The following is a 19,428-nucleotide window of genomic DNA, read 5'->3' as shown; positions in this document are numbered from 1 at the left end:
GGGGATCAGATTCCTCCTGAACACCGCTCTGTGAAGGACTGTTTCATTCAAAATAACAACTAGAATGGCACTCAGTAGAGTGCATCCCCCTGCCAAGGCCCAACAGTCCCCATTTGTACTCCCTCATGGAAACCAGCTTCCTAAATACACCTGACTTCTGCGCAAGATCCATGGATCTGCGCCACAATTTAATGGGGTCTGTTCTGGGCCGAGACCCACCCTTCATCCTAGTTTCATGGAAATATGTTTAGTTGCGTAATCCTTCTGACAAACCAACCAACCAAGAAACAGACATGGCTGAAAACGTAACCTCCTTGGTGGAGGCAATAAATTATACATTTAAATGAATTAGTGTTTATTGGAATATCAAGTAGCTGTACAGTACAGTTCAGCGATAAGTTCTCCAAAATATGTTTCGAACAACAATAAAACCACAATAGAAAGATTGTCAATACACTGAAATAAAATGTGAGCATACTTCCAGTTATAATTATTTTTCTTTGGTTGTTCTCCAAGTGCTCAGTATGCTTGTAATGTGCAGTCCAGATGCATTTTTTATGTCATTCAAATAAAAACTGATAGTGATAGCACCAAACATGACTGCATGAGCATGTTGTTTCCTCGTGATATTACTGGCTGTAGTGTGGACACAAAAGAATAACGATACAGTAATTCATCTATTTTGCTTAAATACACTTATATAATTGCATATGTATATAATACTAAAGATAATACAGTACAGTATCAAATGTTTAAAACTGAACAATTCTATTTTAACTATGATTTTAAAGATTTGAGATTATACTGTGGAAGTACAAAAAATACCAAATTTCGGTAGACAATCATGACAAAGCTTAATTTACAACTATCAACATGTTAAAAAAAACGATCTAGCTCAAACAATGATTTCATACACAGGAAGTACAGTTAATGTTTTGGGACTCCAATCTGTTACCCAGGTTCTGTTATAGGACAACAAAAACAAACTCAAACTGCCTTCATCCAGCTCACAATACATCACACTCCTCCTCCCGTGCAACCGATTGTCCTCAGGTTTACTTTTTCACTAATAGAGCAATGTAAACACTCTGTTTGGATATGAATTTCTCAACGGGGCAGTTTTGTGGACCAAACTCCAAACCCTCCAACACGGACAGAATGGCAGCACACAGTGTAGAATAAACAGGCACATCCACCTTGTTCTCAAAACATTTCTGTCTTGCAGGAATATGAAACGTAGAGTATTTGATGCTGAACCTGGCTCAGTCTCTGTGTCCTCCTCCTCCTGTGTCCTGGCTTTGTGTGCAGGAGTTAAGTCCTGATGTCTGAGGTAAACAGGTATATGCTGATTTATAAGATGGCTGTTCACTGCTCTGCATCGTCAGTCACTGCCCTTCACAGCTGTTGGCAGTAGAACAGATCAGAATGTATGATCTGTCCTTTTAGCAGCAATGCGACAAATGAAATGAAATTCCCACATGATAGAGGTTATGTTCTGTGCACAGAAAGAGACCAGGTCTGGATTGACATTATGGAGGACCTTGAGATCTGCAAGATGAGCCGAGCAAAACTTATCGCTCAGACTTGATCTTGTAGCGGAGGACAACGTAGGTGGCCAGCCGTAGGATGATGAAGAAAATGCCCAGGACAATGAAATCTATGTAGAGCTTTGCATCTTCCACGTCCAATAACTGCAGGACCTCTTCAGGCTGCTGGAACTTACACACCTTCCCCGGACACTCCAGCTCTGAACGGTTCATTCCATAGATGGACAAGATGACCCCTTCAAATCCATACCTGTGGGAGGGATACAAAACACTGAGACTGCTTGCAATAGCTAAGAAAATCATCTCTTGATTCGGATTCAAAATGATCAATAATCAGTTAGAAGTTCAAGAATATTAACTTTATAGTGTGTATGGTGTTCAAGAGGAGTCACCCCACATGAAAATTAAGAGTCAACAACATCCATAAAGTCAGTGAACGCCACTTATTTTTTAGCTTCAGGTATTATTTCATGAGGTAAATTGCTAAGTGTCCCTGATGATTATGAGTTATGACAGTTGGAGCACTTCTACAGTTGTAAAGTGAAAGGCTGCAACAAGCAAACACTAAAACCAAACTGGTTACCTCAGGTTACAGTCAAAGTCAGCCTCATACAAAACAAATGAGAGGGATATGAACGGGACATGCATCATCCTGAAGTGGGCCATTAATGTTTGTCTAGTTGCTGAAGTTGACTTTGAACAAACCTCAAAGAAAAAAGTAAAAGATATTTAGGATAAGAAGATGGAAATGTTTGTGCACGGGGCCCAACATTTATTTTGGTATAATGATCTAAAGAACTGTCCGTCTATAAGAGTCCACTGTTGCACAGGAAGACTGTTCACACAGAGCTACGATAAGTATGGTAGGTCCAAATCTAAACAGTAAGTTGTGAGTTACTCAGTTTACTTGGGAAATACGATCTAAGTAAGACTTCATAAATAGGATTTCTTTTATATATAGTATATATTTTCTGTCTGTCTGTTTTCATGGCTTTATTGACAGCACAGATGAAGATTGTCAGCAGGTCAGACTCAAACCCTGGGCTGCTGTAGTGAGGACACAGCCTCTATACATGGGGCCCAAGCTCTAACAACTGAGCTGCTGGTTCCATAGGATATTTTACTCCAGACAGACAGACTTACCAACCAACACCATCACTCTTATGCGCTACTGCTAATGAATCAAAAACCACTCATACTGGTACACACCTGACGTAGGACACATAGGAGCTCCACTGCAGATATTTGGGGATTGTGTCAAAGTTCACAAAGAATCCAGAGAAGAGCAGCACTGGAATAGCTGTGACAGGTCCAACAAATGTGGCTACCTGTATATGGATACAGAGGACAGATTAATCTTATTTGTGTAATGTGAGCCAAGAAATCCTACATTTAACCATGCAAACCTGCAGTACCTGTAGTGAGGTGGAGGCAGCCCCAACCAGCAAGCCTAGGGACTGGGCTACCAGGGCAGTACAGGTGGACAGGGCTATGAAGAGTAGGTAGCGGCTGGCCTCCGGAGGCTGCTCAGTCATCCAGTACACAATGCTGCAGTACATGATGGGGCAGATCACCTAAAATAACAGCTTTTATTTAGTGGAGGAACAGGTTGCCCCAAAATTAAATTATGTCAATTTAACATACACTGATGTCAGCGGAAACTGTACTGAAGTTAGTGCTCTAACCTCCACACATAACACATAAAACACAGACACAAAATGAATACAATTAAATGCGTTGTTAAATGTATTTCTTTCATTGTCTTCAAAATTAAAATGAGCTTATATTTCAGGTGTATAATAGATAAAAGTTGCAGGCATTTCGATACAGATATGGTTCAACCCACAGCTCTGACTCCGCTTATGTTTTTCTGTTTTCATGTAGAGATGAGTGAGACACACCACACATACAATAGAAGATATTGGCAACACATTACTGCAGCGAATGCTCTATCCATCTATCACTGATTCCACTGACTCCATTAAGTCATTAGCCAAACAGTACTCAGTGTGATTTTAGATTCGTCAGTAGGCTCAGTTTAATTCCTATCAGACTGTGTTGAGGGCTGAGACGTATCACCATTTCTTTGAACTGTTTCCTATTGGCCGTCACTATTTTCCTGACTACTGCACCTGAGAAGCTCCCGAGCTGCAAAGTGTGTTGTGTTAATATTACAAATGAAGCTGTAGCAAGTGTTCAGTCAGGGAAACTGACTCTTTTGCATGCTTAAAAGTGCAATATTAAGAACTGACCAGCAGTTCAATTAATTTTCCAAACAAACAGGGGGGCTGCATATCACCAGTTAATACAGATCCATGCACAGTGTGATCTACTACAACAGAGAAGGTGGTGGTGCCTTCAACTAACACCAGAGTGCAGTGTTGTACTATGTAGTTGTATTTGCTGTGAGTAACAGGTCTGTCAGCAAACCATCCCTGCACCCCAACACTGCCAGCTCACCTGGAATGGGATGTCAGCCATGGTCTTGGCCAGGTAGTAGGCTTTCAGGCTGTACCAGTAGTTAAGATGTTCCCGCAGGAACACAGACATCTCCAGAGGAACTAACAGATGGTGCAGAAAAAATGTTCATATACATCTGTAAATATAAACTCACATCCCATGGGGTTTTTGAGACTGTGTCTCATTGATTGGCACAACAATATTAACACAAAATAGAATATGAGTACATTCCCTCGTCTTAGACTTACAGGTTAACACAGTTGGCATGAGTGCTCCAAACATGATGAAGAGCATAGAGAAGAAGAGGAACCCGGTGTTGTTAAAGACCTTGCTGGCATCATTGCCGATGTTCAAATAGAGCAAGCCTATTAACAGACCGATGGCAATGTGGGAAATCAGTCTGAGGTGGGTCAGAACCTGAGCACAACACAAAAGCAGATGACTGTTTTAGGTAATGTCACTTTTTTTTTTAAGATGACACACTCTGGCAGATAGATACTATTTCTTGCTTTTGGAAACAGTATGCAGCCACACAGTGTATAAAGTATTTTCGAACAGATGCTGTCACCCACCTGGTCTCGACAGATGGTTATGAGGGTTCTCTTGAAGAGGATACAGAACTGTGTTAGTGTGCTTGTGGCAAAAGTATGGCTCTCTATGTGTCCGGCGTCCTGGGGAAAATGGAAGCAGAGGAACTCAAACATTGACAAATGTGTCTTTAATAATATCGTCATTGTTACTTCACACAGGAACACAGGGCTCTCCTGGATGGTTCAACTATCTGTAGGTTTATGTTGTGACCACCAGTTTTAATCCTTACAACTTCATCTCTGAGAAAACATGTTTTGTCTGTTATTTTGTCATGACGGACGAGTCTAAAAACTACAATACCCACAAGCTGATGATTACTTCTAGAAATTGGATATGTTGATGCATAATGTTGCTTTAAGCTTCAATTTGTTTTTCTATCATGTAATATTTTAGCTTCCACCCATTGTGAGTGGTTCACATAACAGGACCAGATATATGCTTCAACTGTAAATAATGTCACACTGTCCTACTTTGCTTCTCGGTCACAAGAAGACTCCAGGAAGTCACTATGTCCAGCCAAGAAATAGTCTGGCACATAAATGCCATAAAACCCATATCACTCCTTTTCAGACCTTTTACACTAAACAAACGAGATATAAACTGTCAATTAGTTCTAATAGATGATTTTCTTTGGATAGAGCAAGGCTAGCTGTTTCCCCCTATTTTAGTATGTGTGCTAAGATAAGCTAAGCCATTGGCATAAAGCGAATAAACGTATTTCCCAAAATGCTGAGCTATTCCTTTAAACATGTATCACATATGCATAATATCAACCCCTAAGGGTCTGAGGCCCCAGAAGAGTTGCCTGCTTTGCACAGTTTGTAATCCAGCCATGACTACAGTACAGCAGCACATCATATACTACATACCATCGGGCACTTTGTTGCACAGAGTGATGGGCCATTCTCACACTGCTGCTTCTTCTCCTCTAATGCACACATTCCACCTTGGACTGCTTCAAACAGCACAGGGTTCAAGTCTCCATACTCCCCTGATGCCACTTCAATGACTGAACCAGAGGGAAAAGCAGAGACGCACAGATAATGATGGAATTAGAAATGTTTAAGATCCTCCTCAGCAAAGTGCAGCAGATACATGAATACATGTGAGTTGGACATACTGAAGTCTGCAGGGTTGTGGTAGGTAGGACAATAAAGGCCCAGAGTCTTCAGATAGGGGATGAGGTAAGGGACTGAGCCTTTGTAGATACACTGTCCCTGACTGAGAATGTAAAGCTGTGGAGGGACAAAAATATTCAAGTAAATATGATGATGTAAAAATCAAAAAGGAAACTGTAATTCCTTTTTTCTTTTCAGCCAGTGTCTGTGTAAAATGTTGCAGTATTGTCGTGCAAGCACATCTTCTCATACATTAAATACAAACTAGAATGTCCATTGACTCCCTCACTTATTAGCAAATGTGTACCTTGTCAAACATCTCAAACAATTTGGCACTAGGCTGGTGGATGGTGCAGATGATGGTCCGTCCTCCCAGCGCCAGAGAGCGCATTAGTGAGACCACCTGGTAGCAAGACGCACTGTCTAAGCCACTGCACAGAGAGAGGGACATACAGGAGGGTCAAAGTTAATGAGCAGCTGGGAAGTTATTTAAGGGGGAGACATAAACGAGTAAGAGCCAGGCTATTGACAATGAACCCCATTTATTGATTTATTTTGTACTCTGAGAGTTTATTACATCTACGTTAAATGAGTAAAATGATCCCTGAGACATGCATGCAAGGGCATCATTAAGCTAAAGGAACTCACTAAAGAATACTGTAGGTAGACATCTGGCTGATATGTCATTAATGTTTAACATAATGTATCATGCTATCACTTGCCTCTAAAATAAAATATGTAAAACTGACTTGATCTTTGTTGCTTTTTTTTTGATGAGTTGTGTACTTAATTATCCCAAATGTTTCCAACAATGTTCAAACCACAGAAACCCAAATTATGTTTGGTCGGCTGTATAACTTTCAGAACAGTTAGAAAGGAAGTCTGCGACGTGACTAATCATAATGTGAATAAAACTTTAAAAACATTGCCCCATCTGTGAACATTTCTGCCACAGCAGATAGATTTTCATCAGCAATGGTGGCTGTTTAACAACAAAGACAATTCCCATGATTCCGCACGACTAAAGTATTTTGTTTTATTTTGAATGAGAGACCCCTCACAGCAGAAATGACCTACTGCATGGTTAAAGGAAAAGTTTTCTTCATTTTCTTTTTTTTTAGGCCTGTATGAGAAGATCTATACCACTCACATGTCTGTACACTATATGTGAAGCTACAGCAGGCAGCCAATTAGCTTAGTTTAGCATGAAAACCTGACACAGGAAGAAAAAGCTAGCTTAGCTCCAGTATCGAGTGTAACGCAATTACAAAGTAACCCTGTACTGTAATCATATTACACTTACTTATCAAATATGTGGTTCCTTGCATTAGATAAGTTCAACAATTATCTGCAGATTGGTCAGCTAAAAAAAAAAATCTCAAATGTGCCTTTTCATGAACGCTCATACAACAATCATCTGACCTCTCCTTATATCTATGATATTCAACACAGATGCGCTCAGTGTGTCTGTGGAGAGGCTCTTCAGCCTCAGTCTGAGGGGGAATGGATGTCTGAGACACGATTGGAGAGACTCCTCCTGATCAGGTATACTGCTTTAGTGGTAAACACATACTGTGAATCTGCTATAAAGGCATGGTTTGCACTGCCAACACTGCTTAACTCTGTCCACAGATTACAGAAATCTGCCAACCAGCACCTCCATATCTCACTAATTAACACTTAATCTATATGCAAACTGCTGTGTTTGCCATTTTACACACTGGAATATTTCTTGTGTAAGCCCTGGAAAGAAAGAGGTGTTAGTAGGCTAATTTTGTTGCCTTTGGACAGAGTCAAGCCAACTGTCCTGTCCTGTTCTGACCCTTCACTTCCTGAGTGAAGCAGCTGCTGAGAGTAGCTTCATATTTGCAAACAGATATGAGAGTTGTATTGATCTTCTCATCTATCTCTTTTCAAGAAAGCAAATAAGCATATTTCCCCAAATATTTACTTTTTCTTTTAAGGTGATCTAATTTTGTTTTGGTGATCAGTGTTGGGTATACAACTTTTTCTTTGCTTTTATTCTTGTGGTTGGTGGGAAGAGATTGGTTGCAACACTAACCTTTAAAGGATCATCCTATTTCACTTAACAACTTGGGTGTATTTTAGGTTTGGCCGTACTTTCTATCGTTAATGCTAACATTGTACTCGTCAAGTTAAATGCTAAGATCTGGCAGTTGGCAAGGACATATTATTAATCATGACACACGGTTTGTCGTTCAGATGATGAGTTAGGTTTAAAAAAGCCAAAGTTTAGCCAGTTTACCTTCACCGTCATCGAATTTAAAAAAGGTAGAATATGTAAGAATTGGCCACCTTCCCAATTCATATTCAAAACAAGTAGGGGGCAACATATCACCAGAGTACCTGCTAACTGCAGCTGCCACCAGCTCATCAGTTCAGACAGCACGCAGCATTTTGTTTCTCTTACAAATAAGTTTAGCTAATGGGGGTTTGTTGGACATTTTAATTACTACGTCCTTTTTATTTGGATTCATTGCAGGATATGATGTTTGTAAACTCATCATTCAAAGGAGCAGTAAGCAAGAAAGATAGTTGATTGTTGAGTCTCATTCCCAGCTCATCAAATACAGATACTTTGGGTTGGCAAGTCAGCTAACAATGAACTATCTTTCACCAGAATCGCTGATGCCCAGAAATGTCCCGAACACAGTGAAAATAAGAAGAAAACAATAGAATACAGGCAGAGGGAAGGGTCTCTGCACATAGACACTGCCACACACTTGTGTGTCATAAGGGATTATCAAGAGGAACTGTTTTTGTAAATGGTTCCGTAGGAAAATCCTGCATAGTACACTTTTAAGAAGACACAGTGAAGGGGCAGCAGTCTTGCTAAGGAATACTTTGGTAATTATTAAAGATTCCAAAGGAGAAATTAATCGATCTTTGTTGAGTTATTGAGATTGTTTTAGTCATTCTTCCCTTCAAGAGCTCATTTGCCAGAGAGCTATGGTCCCAGAGCATCCAGCAGCTCATATATGCCAGATGGCACCACTGTAATTATGAGTATAATTGTTTGGGTTTCAAAAGTCAGTCCAACACCATATGTCTAACTGTCACAAGACACATTTTAAATATGCAACCAGATGTGCTGTCTGGACAGACTGGAACTTTTCTGGAACAAAAGAATTACATTTTTTAATCCCAATGTTCTCACTATTTGTCCATTAACTAATGAACTTGGCAAAGTATAAACAGAACTCTAAAAGTTTTGTTTGCATTTCAATCCCAGTTTGACACACTGTTTCCTCTGGATACTTTTGCAATAGTCTACTCCTTAATGCAGTGAGTGTCCACTGTACATAATATTTTCAGTAACATACATCAATTTCATGGAAACATCTTTGAATTGTAAATGTAACCATTGTCTGCCTGTCTCACCTGGTGGGCTCATCAAAGAACATGACTGGAGGATTGTTGACCAGCTCCAGAGCGATAGCCAACCGTTTACACTGACCACCTGACAGCGAGCTGGTACGAGTGTGAGCACACTCAAGGAGCCCTAATGCAGTCAGAATCTCATTCACCTAGACAGAGAAAGTCAAAGAGAGAGAAGAGGATTAACAACCTGTTTGAACATCAAAGCTTCTCTTTTTTTCTTAGAAAGCAATGGCTTATAAGTGATGCAGACATTAAGAAGAAAAGGCCATTAAGAGTGTTGCTGTGCGCTGCATTCAAGAACACAAAGCATAGAAAGTGTGTGGCTTTTGTGAGCTAAAAGTATTTTAATGCTTGATGACATAATCACTCAGTCACTGATTATGTCATTAACCAACATAGAACATCCACACAGATATCCAAAGAGCTACCTTACAGAGAAAGTCATATTAGAAATAAAAAACATAACTCCCCAACAAAAATTTAATTGAGCATTAATGTGATTTTTTGACAACGTGGGGGTGAATTGAAAGACAATATTGACATATTGAAATTGTCAGTATTGGCTATTTTAGTTTATTCTGAGTTGGTTAACAAGCTAGCAACACTATAAATTTATTTATTCATGTTTCTAGTGATGAATGAATGCAAATCTTCCCCTTTTAGCTCTGTTTTGGTCTCCACCAAGTCAAAAAAAATATTTTTCTTCAGATGCAGATTGTTTTGCTTTCTTTACCAGCCGGTTGCTAACCTGCTGTTTGGTGCTGGGCAGGTGTACAGCAGGTTTCATCAGAGTTATTTTCTGAAAAGAGCTGCCTGTAGCTGTAAGCTAAGTTCCTGAGAGCATGACAATGCAGTAAAAAGTAGTATTGTGGACTGTAAAACGCAAACAATAAGATGAAAGATACTTTAACATTTCATAGAGCTGAAGGGAGCTGCAGTCATTTGATTTGTTGTTATTGATCAGTGCAACTTTGACAAAAAAAAAAAATCATACTAAAATGTAACCACTTCTACTTATTAAACAAAGAATTAGAAATAAAGGCCTGCCTCTTATACAAGGCCTTGTTTGCTATTTAAGGAAATACAGTATTATCTGTTACTCTGTGTAAAGCTATTAGATGTTTGTTTAGCTCACCAGCTCTTTCTTCACATCCATCGTTTCATTCAGCTTTAAGTTGGCTGAAACCTGCAGTAAGGAGGAAATAATGTGTCACAATGTCTTAATGCAACAGGTATTTCACAGCTGTACAGGCAAGAAGGGCAGTAGATGGCAGTCTCAGGTCAGGATCATCCCTGCAGCATATTGGCACAATAACTATTAACATCTTTATTACGAGTTTCATTTACACGAAGTTAAAAAATAAAGACACACTTTAACATGTTTAACATTTTGAGGCTGTGCTATGAGCCAGCTCACCATCATGGCCTCTCGTGCAGTGAGGTGTGGCAGCAGCATGTCTTCCTGCATGATGTAGCAGGACATCTTCCTGAATGTCCGCAGGTCCCTGGGTTTCCCATTTACCAGGACCTGGCCCTTCATCCCTGTTTCCCTGGGCAGCAGGAAGGACACACAAACACACACTGGATAGTTCAATGGGCTGGATAGACTGTAGTGAAAGGAATAGACTGAACATGAAATACAATGAGTCCAATCTTTGATCACTGATAAGTGGTTTTCTTAAGGCTACACAGCTGTTTAGTCCCAATCCCTTGAGTTTTCTTCACATTGTGCGTGTGGAAATGCTCTTACTTTCACTATAAAACATAGCCGTGAGTTCTACTGTTGATTTTTAACCATTTGATTTCACCAAAAATTTAAGTGACCTTTTTTCTGACCACATTTCTTTCTTGAAGATTGATGATGGTTCACTTATGTCCTTCCAGGTTTTAATAATGTGTTGGACAGTTCTTAATCCAGTTTTAGTAGTTTCAGCATCTCCTTAGTTGTTTTCTTTGCTTGATGCAGGCCAATAATTTGACTCTTCTGAAACAGAGTAACAGCTTTTCCACGACCACAGAATATGTCTTCTGACATGGTTGTTAAAGAAATGAGAAGCTACTCACTGCATCAGTTAGGGTTAAATGACTTGTTGCCAGCTGAAACATATTAATCACTGCAGTAATTATCCAATGGAAGGCTCTTACCTATTTGCTTAGTTAAATCCAGGTGGTGACTTTTTTTTTTTGGCCAGGCAGTGTATAAACACATGGTAACACACCAGTTAAATAAAGCTTTAATTTCTGTATAGCAGTATCTATGTCATAGATGTGTGTATGATGAAAGCTGATTTCTTGTGCTGCAAACCTTCTTTTGGTGGTTTGTCCAAATCACATTCCTTGATAAGAAATATATATCATTGACCTTTTACCTTAACTGTAAAATAGAAGGTAATGTAGGTACTCTCACCTGTATCCAGCCAGAATGTTCATTAAGGTGGACTTCCCGGCCCCCGAGGGCCCCATGATTCCTATCAGCTCCCGACTGCAGAACCTCCCGGACAGGCACTTCAGTAAGGCTTTGAAACCTGGGAACAGCGAAGGGGGCATTGCATATATCAGCAGGAGCATCACATTCCAACATGTCCAATGAGAGATAAACCTGCGAGAATGAAACAGGACGTGAACTCACACAAACCACAAAACCAGACAGCAAAGCAGATGCAGCTGTTAGAGTTTCTCCAGAGATCAGCCTTTGAACAAATAAAGTGATCATCCAGCAAAACTGTTTGCCGTCTGCTTCAAGGATATTTAAACAGGGACAGGATTGGTTATAATGCAGCTGAAATAACGCAGAGTACTAACTGCAAAGAAAATCACATCTTCATTTTAACCCACCCATGAATTGAGTTAATTTCAATCTAATTTCCAAGTGTAGGCCTAAGCTATATTCCCTTTGATTACACTTTAAACTGCAGACACACGTTTGCTTTTATCACAGTAGTGGTGGATCAGGAAATCTGCTGATTGGGCGTTCCAGGTCATAAAAATAAAACTAAACATTGTGATAAATATCAGATGAGCTGCTGGTGGGTGAAGTAATACATCTCATTAATGTGGAAAACATCACATTACCTGCACTATAAAATGCTGAAATAACTGAACCACAAACTCAAACCATGACAATCCTGCCTGAAAATTCAGTCTAACAACACTGAGCTCTAGCCTGCATCAGTTTTCAGCAATATATCGTTCACAACCTATGACAGGAGCAGTATTTGTACTGTGCTACAACAACTACATTTTATGTTTTTTGGAACTAGAAGTCTCGAGGCTGCTCATCAACAACTGTCCCATCTGTCCCCAACAGAGCGAGCACAACATTCAGTTGTAGCAGTTCACCATGCTAGCAATTCTAGTGTCCCAGAGCTGACCTGACTTAATATAGGGGTTACCCTGACAGTTGCTCAGTGCATGCTGAGATAGACTGCTGTCACCCTCGACAGGGTGATAGCTGACTTATATAACAGTGATGTCTGTAACATCGCAGTTTAAATCACTATATTTTCAGTTTGTCTTACTTCTGTTGTTTCTCCTCCTAAGATTGGAATCTGATGATTTAAAATTGACAGCTTTTTGATCTTATCTTATTTTATTTTAGATTTTGAATGTACAAGTGTTTGTATACATCTACATGCTTAACATAAATATATTTAGCTACAACTTGTAGCTAAATGATGACAGCAGCAAATGTATAACTTGTAGCCTACAAGTTATACATTTGCTGCTGTCATCTTGGCTCGCAGCTATGTTCTGGTTGGCCCCTGTGTAAGTTATTCAAGAAAGAATTACTGAATTTGTTTAGGCTTGTTAGAGCTCCTAAAGTTTAAATCAGACATTTGTCACATTCCCAAGAAATACATTTGTGCTGAGGCTAAGGTATGTTAATGGTACCCAGAGTGTTCAGTCATGCCTTTATTGCACCTTATTTCCAACAAGGAGGTTGATTAAGTTAATTCTCATGCCTGTGCTCTTAGGTTAGGTTAGGGTTAGGACACGGTCTAGATCTGGAGTTGGTCCCCAGGCGCCGCACGGTGGCTACCCAGTGCTCCTCAGGGATGGGTTACATACAGAGAACGAATTTCAGTGTGATTAATGCCCTTGCTTACCACTACTATCAGGTCAAAATGAGTATGAATGTGATGATAAAGAATCTCCTTCTGCTTCTTCCTCTGATTATTTCTTATTCTTAAAGGAATTATATGGTCAGCTTAACCGCAAAATGCTATGATTTGGGCCAAGTTGCACCGGATTCCATGTATTCATAGATTAAAACATACGAGGCATAGTAAAGGCATAAAGTAAAATGGCATATTTATTTGACTCAATTCCTCATCTGCTGCTGGTATATATTAATTCAACAAGTTGGAAATATTGATCAGTGAAAGGAGTCAAAACCCTTCGATAACACAGCAACAGTACCATTTTAAAAATACTACAAGCTCACTGTGTGCTTCGTTTACACACTGCAGGGTCACATTCTGCACTGGCTGTGGAAACACACTCTTCTTTAAAGAACTCTACTAAAAAGACACCTCAAACAAGTTGAAACACATGTTAAGTCTGAGACTGAACAACAAGTCAGAAAGTGAAATGCATTCATCATTCATCATCATAAGTGTCTACTTGTAGTTTCTTCAAAGCTCGAAAATAATTTATATTTATGTGTCCTGGCACACAATTTCACCTCGCCTCACCTCCTCTCCTCTCCTCTCCTCTCCTCTCCTCTCCTCACCTCACCTCACCTCCTCTCCTCTATCAATTGGCTCACCCAGTCAGCTACATTATTGATGACCTAAACTGTCTCAGAAAATGCAGTACTTACTGGAAACCTCAGAGGATACACTCAAACACATGCACAAAGTACACACTTCACATCAGGCTCATGGATAGAAGCTGGTTGGTTAACAGCCTCTTACCACATTCACAGCCTTAACACTATTTCCTCTGAATGGGTGGTTGAATATAAGAAAGCTGTACTAAAGGCGCAATTTCTTTGAGAACAGGTCAATATTAGTTTTCATAGCTCCAGTATTCTGTAAAGGTTTAGGTTTGGGTCTGAGTGGATAAATTGCCAACAGCTATTAGCGAGCTAATCACACACGAATGGCAAAGAAAGTAACCATGTTTGTTGTTTACATTGATTTGAGTGTTAGGTGTTTTCTTACATGCGAGTGTGACATTAGGTTATTCGATATGGTGAGCGATGTCAACGATGTGCTGTGTTCACAATACACAGCTGTTCAGCAGCTAACTCAGTAGCACAAAGTACACAGCCTCAGAGCAGTGCTGTTACTACCCATATCAACTTGTTTGTTTGTTTGTTTGTTTGTTTGTTGGATGGAGGTCCCCTCCAATCTCTGACTTAAGATTTTGCCACTGTTGCAACAGGTTAAATAGTAGATAACATTGATCTCTATTGACTAAAATACAAAATGGTAGTATGTGTATAGCTACAGTATTTGCATATTACAGTATACAGTATAACTCCACTGTGCAGCGTCCACTGAGCCTCTGTGTGAAATCCATGGACACTGATGGATCCTGGAAAGTGCATCAGAAACAATTGGCCCTGCTCTCTCTTTTGTTCCCTTTGTCTCTACAGTATGTAGGGAAAATATCCTGACAAGAAAGATCAATAAGGATCAGGGTTTACAGTAACTATCAGCAGCAGTTCAGCACTCACTGCTAGAGGCTCAGTCAGTCAGTCAGTCATGTGCTACTGGTGTAGTTTAGTGCAATTTCTGAATAAAGAATATGTCCAGTAACAGGGTTTTTCTCACACTGACTGTCAATTGCAGGGAACAGGGCTACTACAAGGCTAAATAGAGGTGAGTTATATACCCCACTGTAGCTGCTGGGCCAGATAGAAGCAATTTGATATAGTACCCCTCACTGGTTATGTTATTTACATTCATGATCAGAGAAGCTCAGAGAGGCAGAAATTAACCATTTAACCAAGACCAGTGTTGTGTCTGTAGGGATGGAAGTACTTGGTCCATCTCATCCAAAATGAAATAACCATAGCAGCTACAGAATGGATTCCTATGAAGGTTTGTACAGACCTGGTGATCCCAACATTTTATTTAGCACCTATTTAACACAGGATCAAATGTAATAATCTTACATATTAATATATGTAATATTGTTAAATTCACCTCTAGCACCATGATCAGGTCAAAATTTCAATTTGTCCACATCGGTTGCAACCAAACAGAACCGCAAACTGTCCAGGCAATAAACAAGAACAGTGTATTTAGCTATAATTTGTTGTATTTTGTTGACTTATCAGCATTTATGGAGACAAAAGTTTTAGCTGTAGTTCAGGAGCAGGACCACATCTCAATCACTCCCCTTCCTGTCATGTGCCTATATAAACCTCACCACACTTCATGCCCACCTTTCTGGTTTCTCCTGCCTCACCCTTCTTCACCTTCTTCCGTTTTTCTCTTTCTGTCTGTTTCTTATAGGGGGTCTGCCAGCCCGGGAGCTGCCACTGATCCCTGAAGAAGCCTTCCCCACACAGCACTTCATCAACATCACACTTGTATTCAATTGCCTTCTTCAACATCTTACTCATATTCCACCTCAATAACCTATCACATACATCTCACTGATGGTGTTGTCCTTGCACGTGAATGCATCATCACTCACAGGTGTAGTTTCACAAGTATTCAGACCACTTTACATTTTTCACGCTTTGTTTCGTTGCAGCCATTTGCTAAAATCAAAAAGTTCATTTTATTTCTCATTAATGTACACTCAGCACCCCATCTTGACAGAAAAAACAGGAATGTAGACATTTTTGCAAATTTATTAAAAAAGAAAAACTCAGTATTGAGTAGAAGCACCCTTTTGAGCTAGTACAGTCATGACTCTTCTTGGGAATGATGCAACAAGTTTTACACATCTGGATTTGGGGATCTTCTGTCATGCTTTTTTTTTTGCAACCAGTCGTCCTGTCCCTGCAGCTGAAAAGCACCCCCATAGCATGATGCTGCCACCACCATGTTTCACTGTTGGGATTGTATTGGGCAGGTGATGAGCAGTGCCTGGTTTTCTCCACACATACCGCTTAATATTAACACCAAAAAGTTCAATCTTGGTCTCATCAGACCAGAGAATCTTATTTCTCATAGTCTGGGAGTCCTTCATGTGTTTTTTGGCAAACTCTATGCGGCCTTTCATATGTCTTGCACTGAGGAGAGGCTTCCGTCGGGCCACTCTGCCATAAAGCCCCGACTGGTGGAGGGCTGCAGTGATAGTTGACTTTGCGGAACTTTCTCCCATCTCCCTACTGCATCTCTGGAGCTCAGCCACAGTGATCTTTGGGTTCTTCTTTACCTCTCTCACCAAGGCTCTTCTCCCACGATTGCTCAGTTTGGCTGGACGGCCCGGTCTAGGAAGAGTTATGGTCGTCCCTTCTTCCATTTAAGGATTATGGAGGCCACTGTGCTCTTAGGAACCTTGAGTGCTGCAGAAATTATTTTGTAACCTTGGCCAGATCTGTGCCTTGCCACAATTCTGTCTCTGAGCTCCTTGGGCAGTTCCTTCGACCTCATGATTCTCATTTGCTCTGACATGCACTGTGAGCTGTAAGGTCTTATATAGACAGGTGTGTGCCTTTCCTAATCAAGTCCAATCAGTTTAATTAAACACAGCTGGACTCCAATGAAGGAGTAGAACCATCTCAAGGAGGATCAGAAGAAATGGACAGCATGTGAGTTAAATCTGAGTGTCACAGCAAAGGGTCTGAATACTTATGACCATGTGATATTTCAGTTTTTCTTTTTTAATACATTTGCAAAAATTTCTACGTTTCTGTTTTTTTCTGTCAAGATGGGGTGCTGAGTGTACATTAATGAGAAATAAAATGAACTTTTTTGATTTTAGCAAATGGCTGCAATGAAACAAAGAGTGAAAAATGTAAAGGGGTCTGAATACTTTCCGTACCCACTGTATATCATTATTATTATCACAATACCATTGCATTGTGGGATATGTTCTGAAAATGACTTTACATTCTGTGGGCACTGTAGTGTGTAACCTTTATGACTTTAGGTTTTTAACACAATTCAGACCATGGACGTATGAAGAGAGCGGGTTAAAATACACACTGACTCAACAAGTAACGTGTCTGAGGAATGGATAGATGCTTGTTACCTCTCCTCCTCCAGCAGGGTCCCTCCTGGATGGTGTAGGAAAGGTCGTTGAACTCCAGGTCCACGGCTGAGCGTTTGGGGAGGTGGGAGAAACGCTGTGCTTCAGTGATCTGGTTCTCAACCTTCTTCAGGTGGATCAACATGGATGCTTCTTGCTGCTGCTGAGGCTGGGGTTGGCTGCCTCCATTACATACAATGGCCTCCTCCATTGGGATACTTACAGAATCAGGTTCTAACGCCTTATTGTCCATACCAGGTCTCTGTCTGTGGGAGGAAGGGTATGGATGAAGGAGAGAGAAGGATTAAAAGGTAACAGCGGTCAGAAGGGCAAAATCGGAAATCAGAACAGAGGTCAGTCATGGTTCATTATCTGCTGACATGTCTAATTTCACACCTGCAACTTAGGGTTTGGTGTCCTGCTGGTATATTTGGAGGTCACACAGCTTAGCTTTATGCCAAAAAACAGAAGAAGGGGAGACATGCCAAAAGAAACACAGCAACATTTAAGACCGTTGCGTTTGGATTCTCAATAGCTTGTCCATTTTTTAATCAAGCTCAGCATCCTCGTATACACCACTTTGCAAGGCTGACATTTTTTCTTCATATTCATGGCTGGAGAATCCAGTCTTGGCATGGAAGGAAGGCTAAAACAATGAGCTAATGATGTGTTTTCAAAACCATCTGCCTCAGTAGTGGTGGTGGCATGTCCTTACTCCCAAAAGAACATGGCCGCTACACACAGAGTGCTAACACATAAAATATATACACATTTGGCCCGACTGATTTGTTTTTTGGGGGGCCGATACTGATATACACAGCATATTAGGGTCATATAGTTTAGCTTTCAGAGAGGTGATCTGTTAAGATACAATAACAGGTCTGAGAGCTGGCAGCATAATGTACATCTTAATTTCTCTAAAGTCAACATGTGGAGACAGTTCATGATGCTATGAAAAGAATGCAAATGGAAACACAAATAATTCAATGATGATGTGATTTATCGTTGCTGCAGGCTAAAGAGTTGGTGTGTATGTGTGGTCGAGGTTAAAGTGAGGTGAGTGTGAATTCCAATCAAATGTTCATCATAGATTAGACGCAGCGTTTTAGCAAAATGAGTGTCCCGACGTATTTGAACAGTGATTTGGCTGTCTATTTCAGATTGATTATAAATTATACATTTATACCAAGACTAGTGTTGTGTCTGTAGGGATGGAAGTACTTGGTCCATCTCATCCAAAATGAAATAACCATAGCAGCTACTGAATGGATTCCTATGGAGGTTTGTACAGACCTGCTGATCCCAACATTTTATTTAGCACCTGTTTTACACAGGATCAAATGTAATAATAATGTTAATTTGCTTAAATGACGCTCAAAGGAACCAATTGTACAAATGAACAGAGTCAGACACACTATTTGCATTCAGTCACTGCCTGAAGTCTACAACCTTGAAGTGTAGAAGACCACCAGACGTTTGTCGTTACTGGACAAGTGAATATCCCTTATGACAACTTTTTGTCCCCAGTTTTGCCTCTTCTTCCAATCAGAGAAGCTGGCAAGTCACCAGAAGTCGCCAGATGACATTGTATACTCATTTGCATATTGATGGTGTCATCGCATACTCATTTCCATAAAGTTTGGTTGTTGTGTAGGTTGCAGTGAGAGATCACTTTAAGCTATGTAAAAGGTATACAGAGAAATATTCTGCCAAAGAGTCACAAACTCACAACAGGGACAACATGTGTTTGAAGTGAAACATAAAAACCTACAAAAGGGAAGGAGAAGATAAAATTAACTATTGAAATATCTACATGCCATAGAAGACCCTGATTCAGAGACAAAGAGTGAGACATAAGCTCAAAGCAAACTTTTTTTTACATTTTAAGAGAAAGTGTCAGGGCGAGAGCGTCACATAACCATAGAACATCACTACAACTGTACTGCTGTTTGCAGTGTCCCCTAGCAAGTCGCTAAATTTGTTGCTAGTCGCTTTTTAGAAACAAAGTCACTTGGAGGGTCTGGAAAGTTGCTAATTCTAGTGACAAATTCACTGAGTTGGCACCAGTGTTTGTCTCTTGGTTTTCTTTGTGCAGCATTAAGGACTTTATCCTGCTAGAAGAACATCTAATGATGTCTTTGGCATTAAAGCAG

General features: G+C 40.2%; 1 protein-coding gene across 4 annotated transcripts; it reads right to left on the bottom strand.

The window, feature by feature from the left end:
- Window positions 1–338: 338 nt before the first annotated feature.
- On the bottom strand, window positions 339–17,528 carry LOC311256421 (ATP-binding cassette sub-family G member 4-like; the record flags this gene model as incomplete). 4 transcript variants are annotated; one of them, XM_084351490.1, is made up of 14 exons in its annotated part: window positions 339–1,797; window positions 2,757–2,875; window positions 2,963–3,121; window positions 4,008–4,108; window positions 4,256–4,424; window positions 4,580–4,678; window positions 5,468–5,607; window positions 5,719–5,833; window positions 6,024–6,147; window positions 9,119–9,264; window positions 10,254–10,304; window positions 10,536–10,668; window positions 11,526–11,643; window positions 17,279–17,528. In XM_084351490.1, 14 exons carry the CDS (start codon window positions 17,526–17,528, stop codon window positions 1,572–1,574), a joined length of 1,950 nt encoding a protein of 649 aa, XP_084207616.1. In that variant the 3' UTR covers window positions 339–1,571. The 4 variants fall into 4 exon arrangements, with proteins under 4 accessions (XP_084207616.1, XP_084207619.1, XP_084207617.1 ...); XM_084351493.1 differs by lacking the exons at window positions 11,526–11,643; window positions 17,279–17,528 and adding an exon at window positions 10,914–11,136; XM_084351491.1 differs by lacking the exons at window positions 11,526–11,643; window positions 17,279–17,528 and adding an exon at window positions 10,943–11,136.
- Window positions 17,529–19,428: the final 1,900 nt, after the last annotated feature.

This window comes from Pagrus pagrus, assembly GCF_965226575.1.
Source record: "Pagrus pagrus genome assembly, chromosome: 4".
In the NCBI taxonomy this organism is placed as follows: domain Eukaryota; kingdom Metazoa; phylum Chordata; class Actinopteri; order Spariformes; family Sparidae; genus Pagrus; species Pagrus pagrus.
The sequence above is the reverse complement of the archived record's forward strand: the minus strand, read 5'-3'. Positions and strand labels throughout refer to the sequence as shown.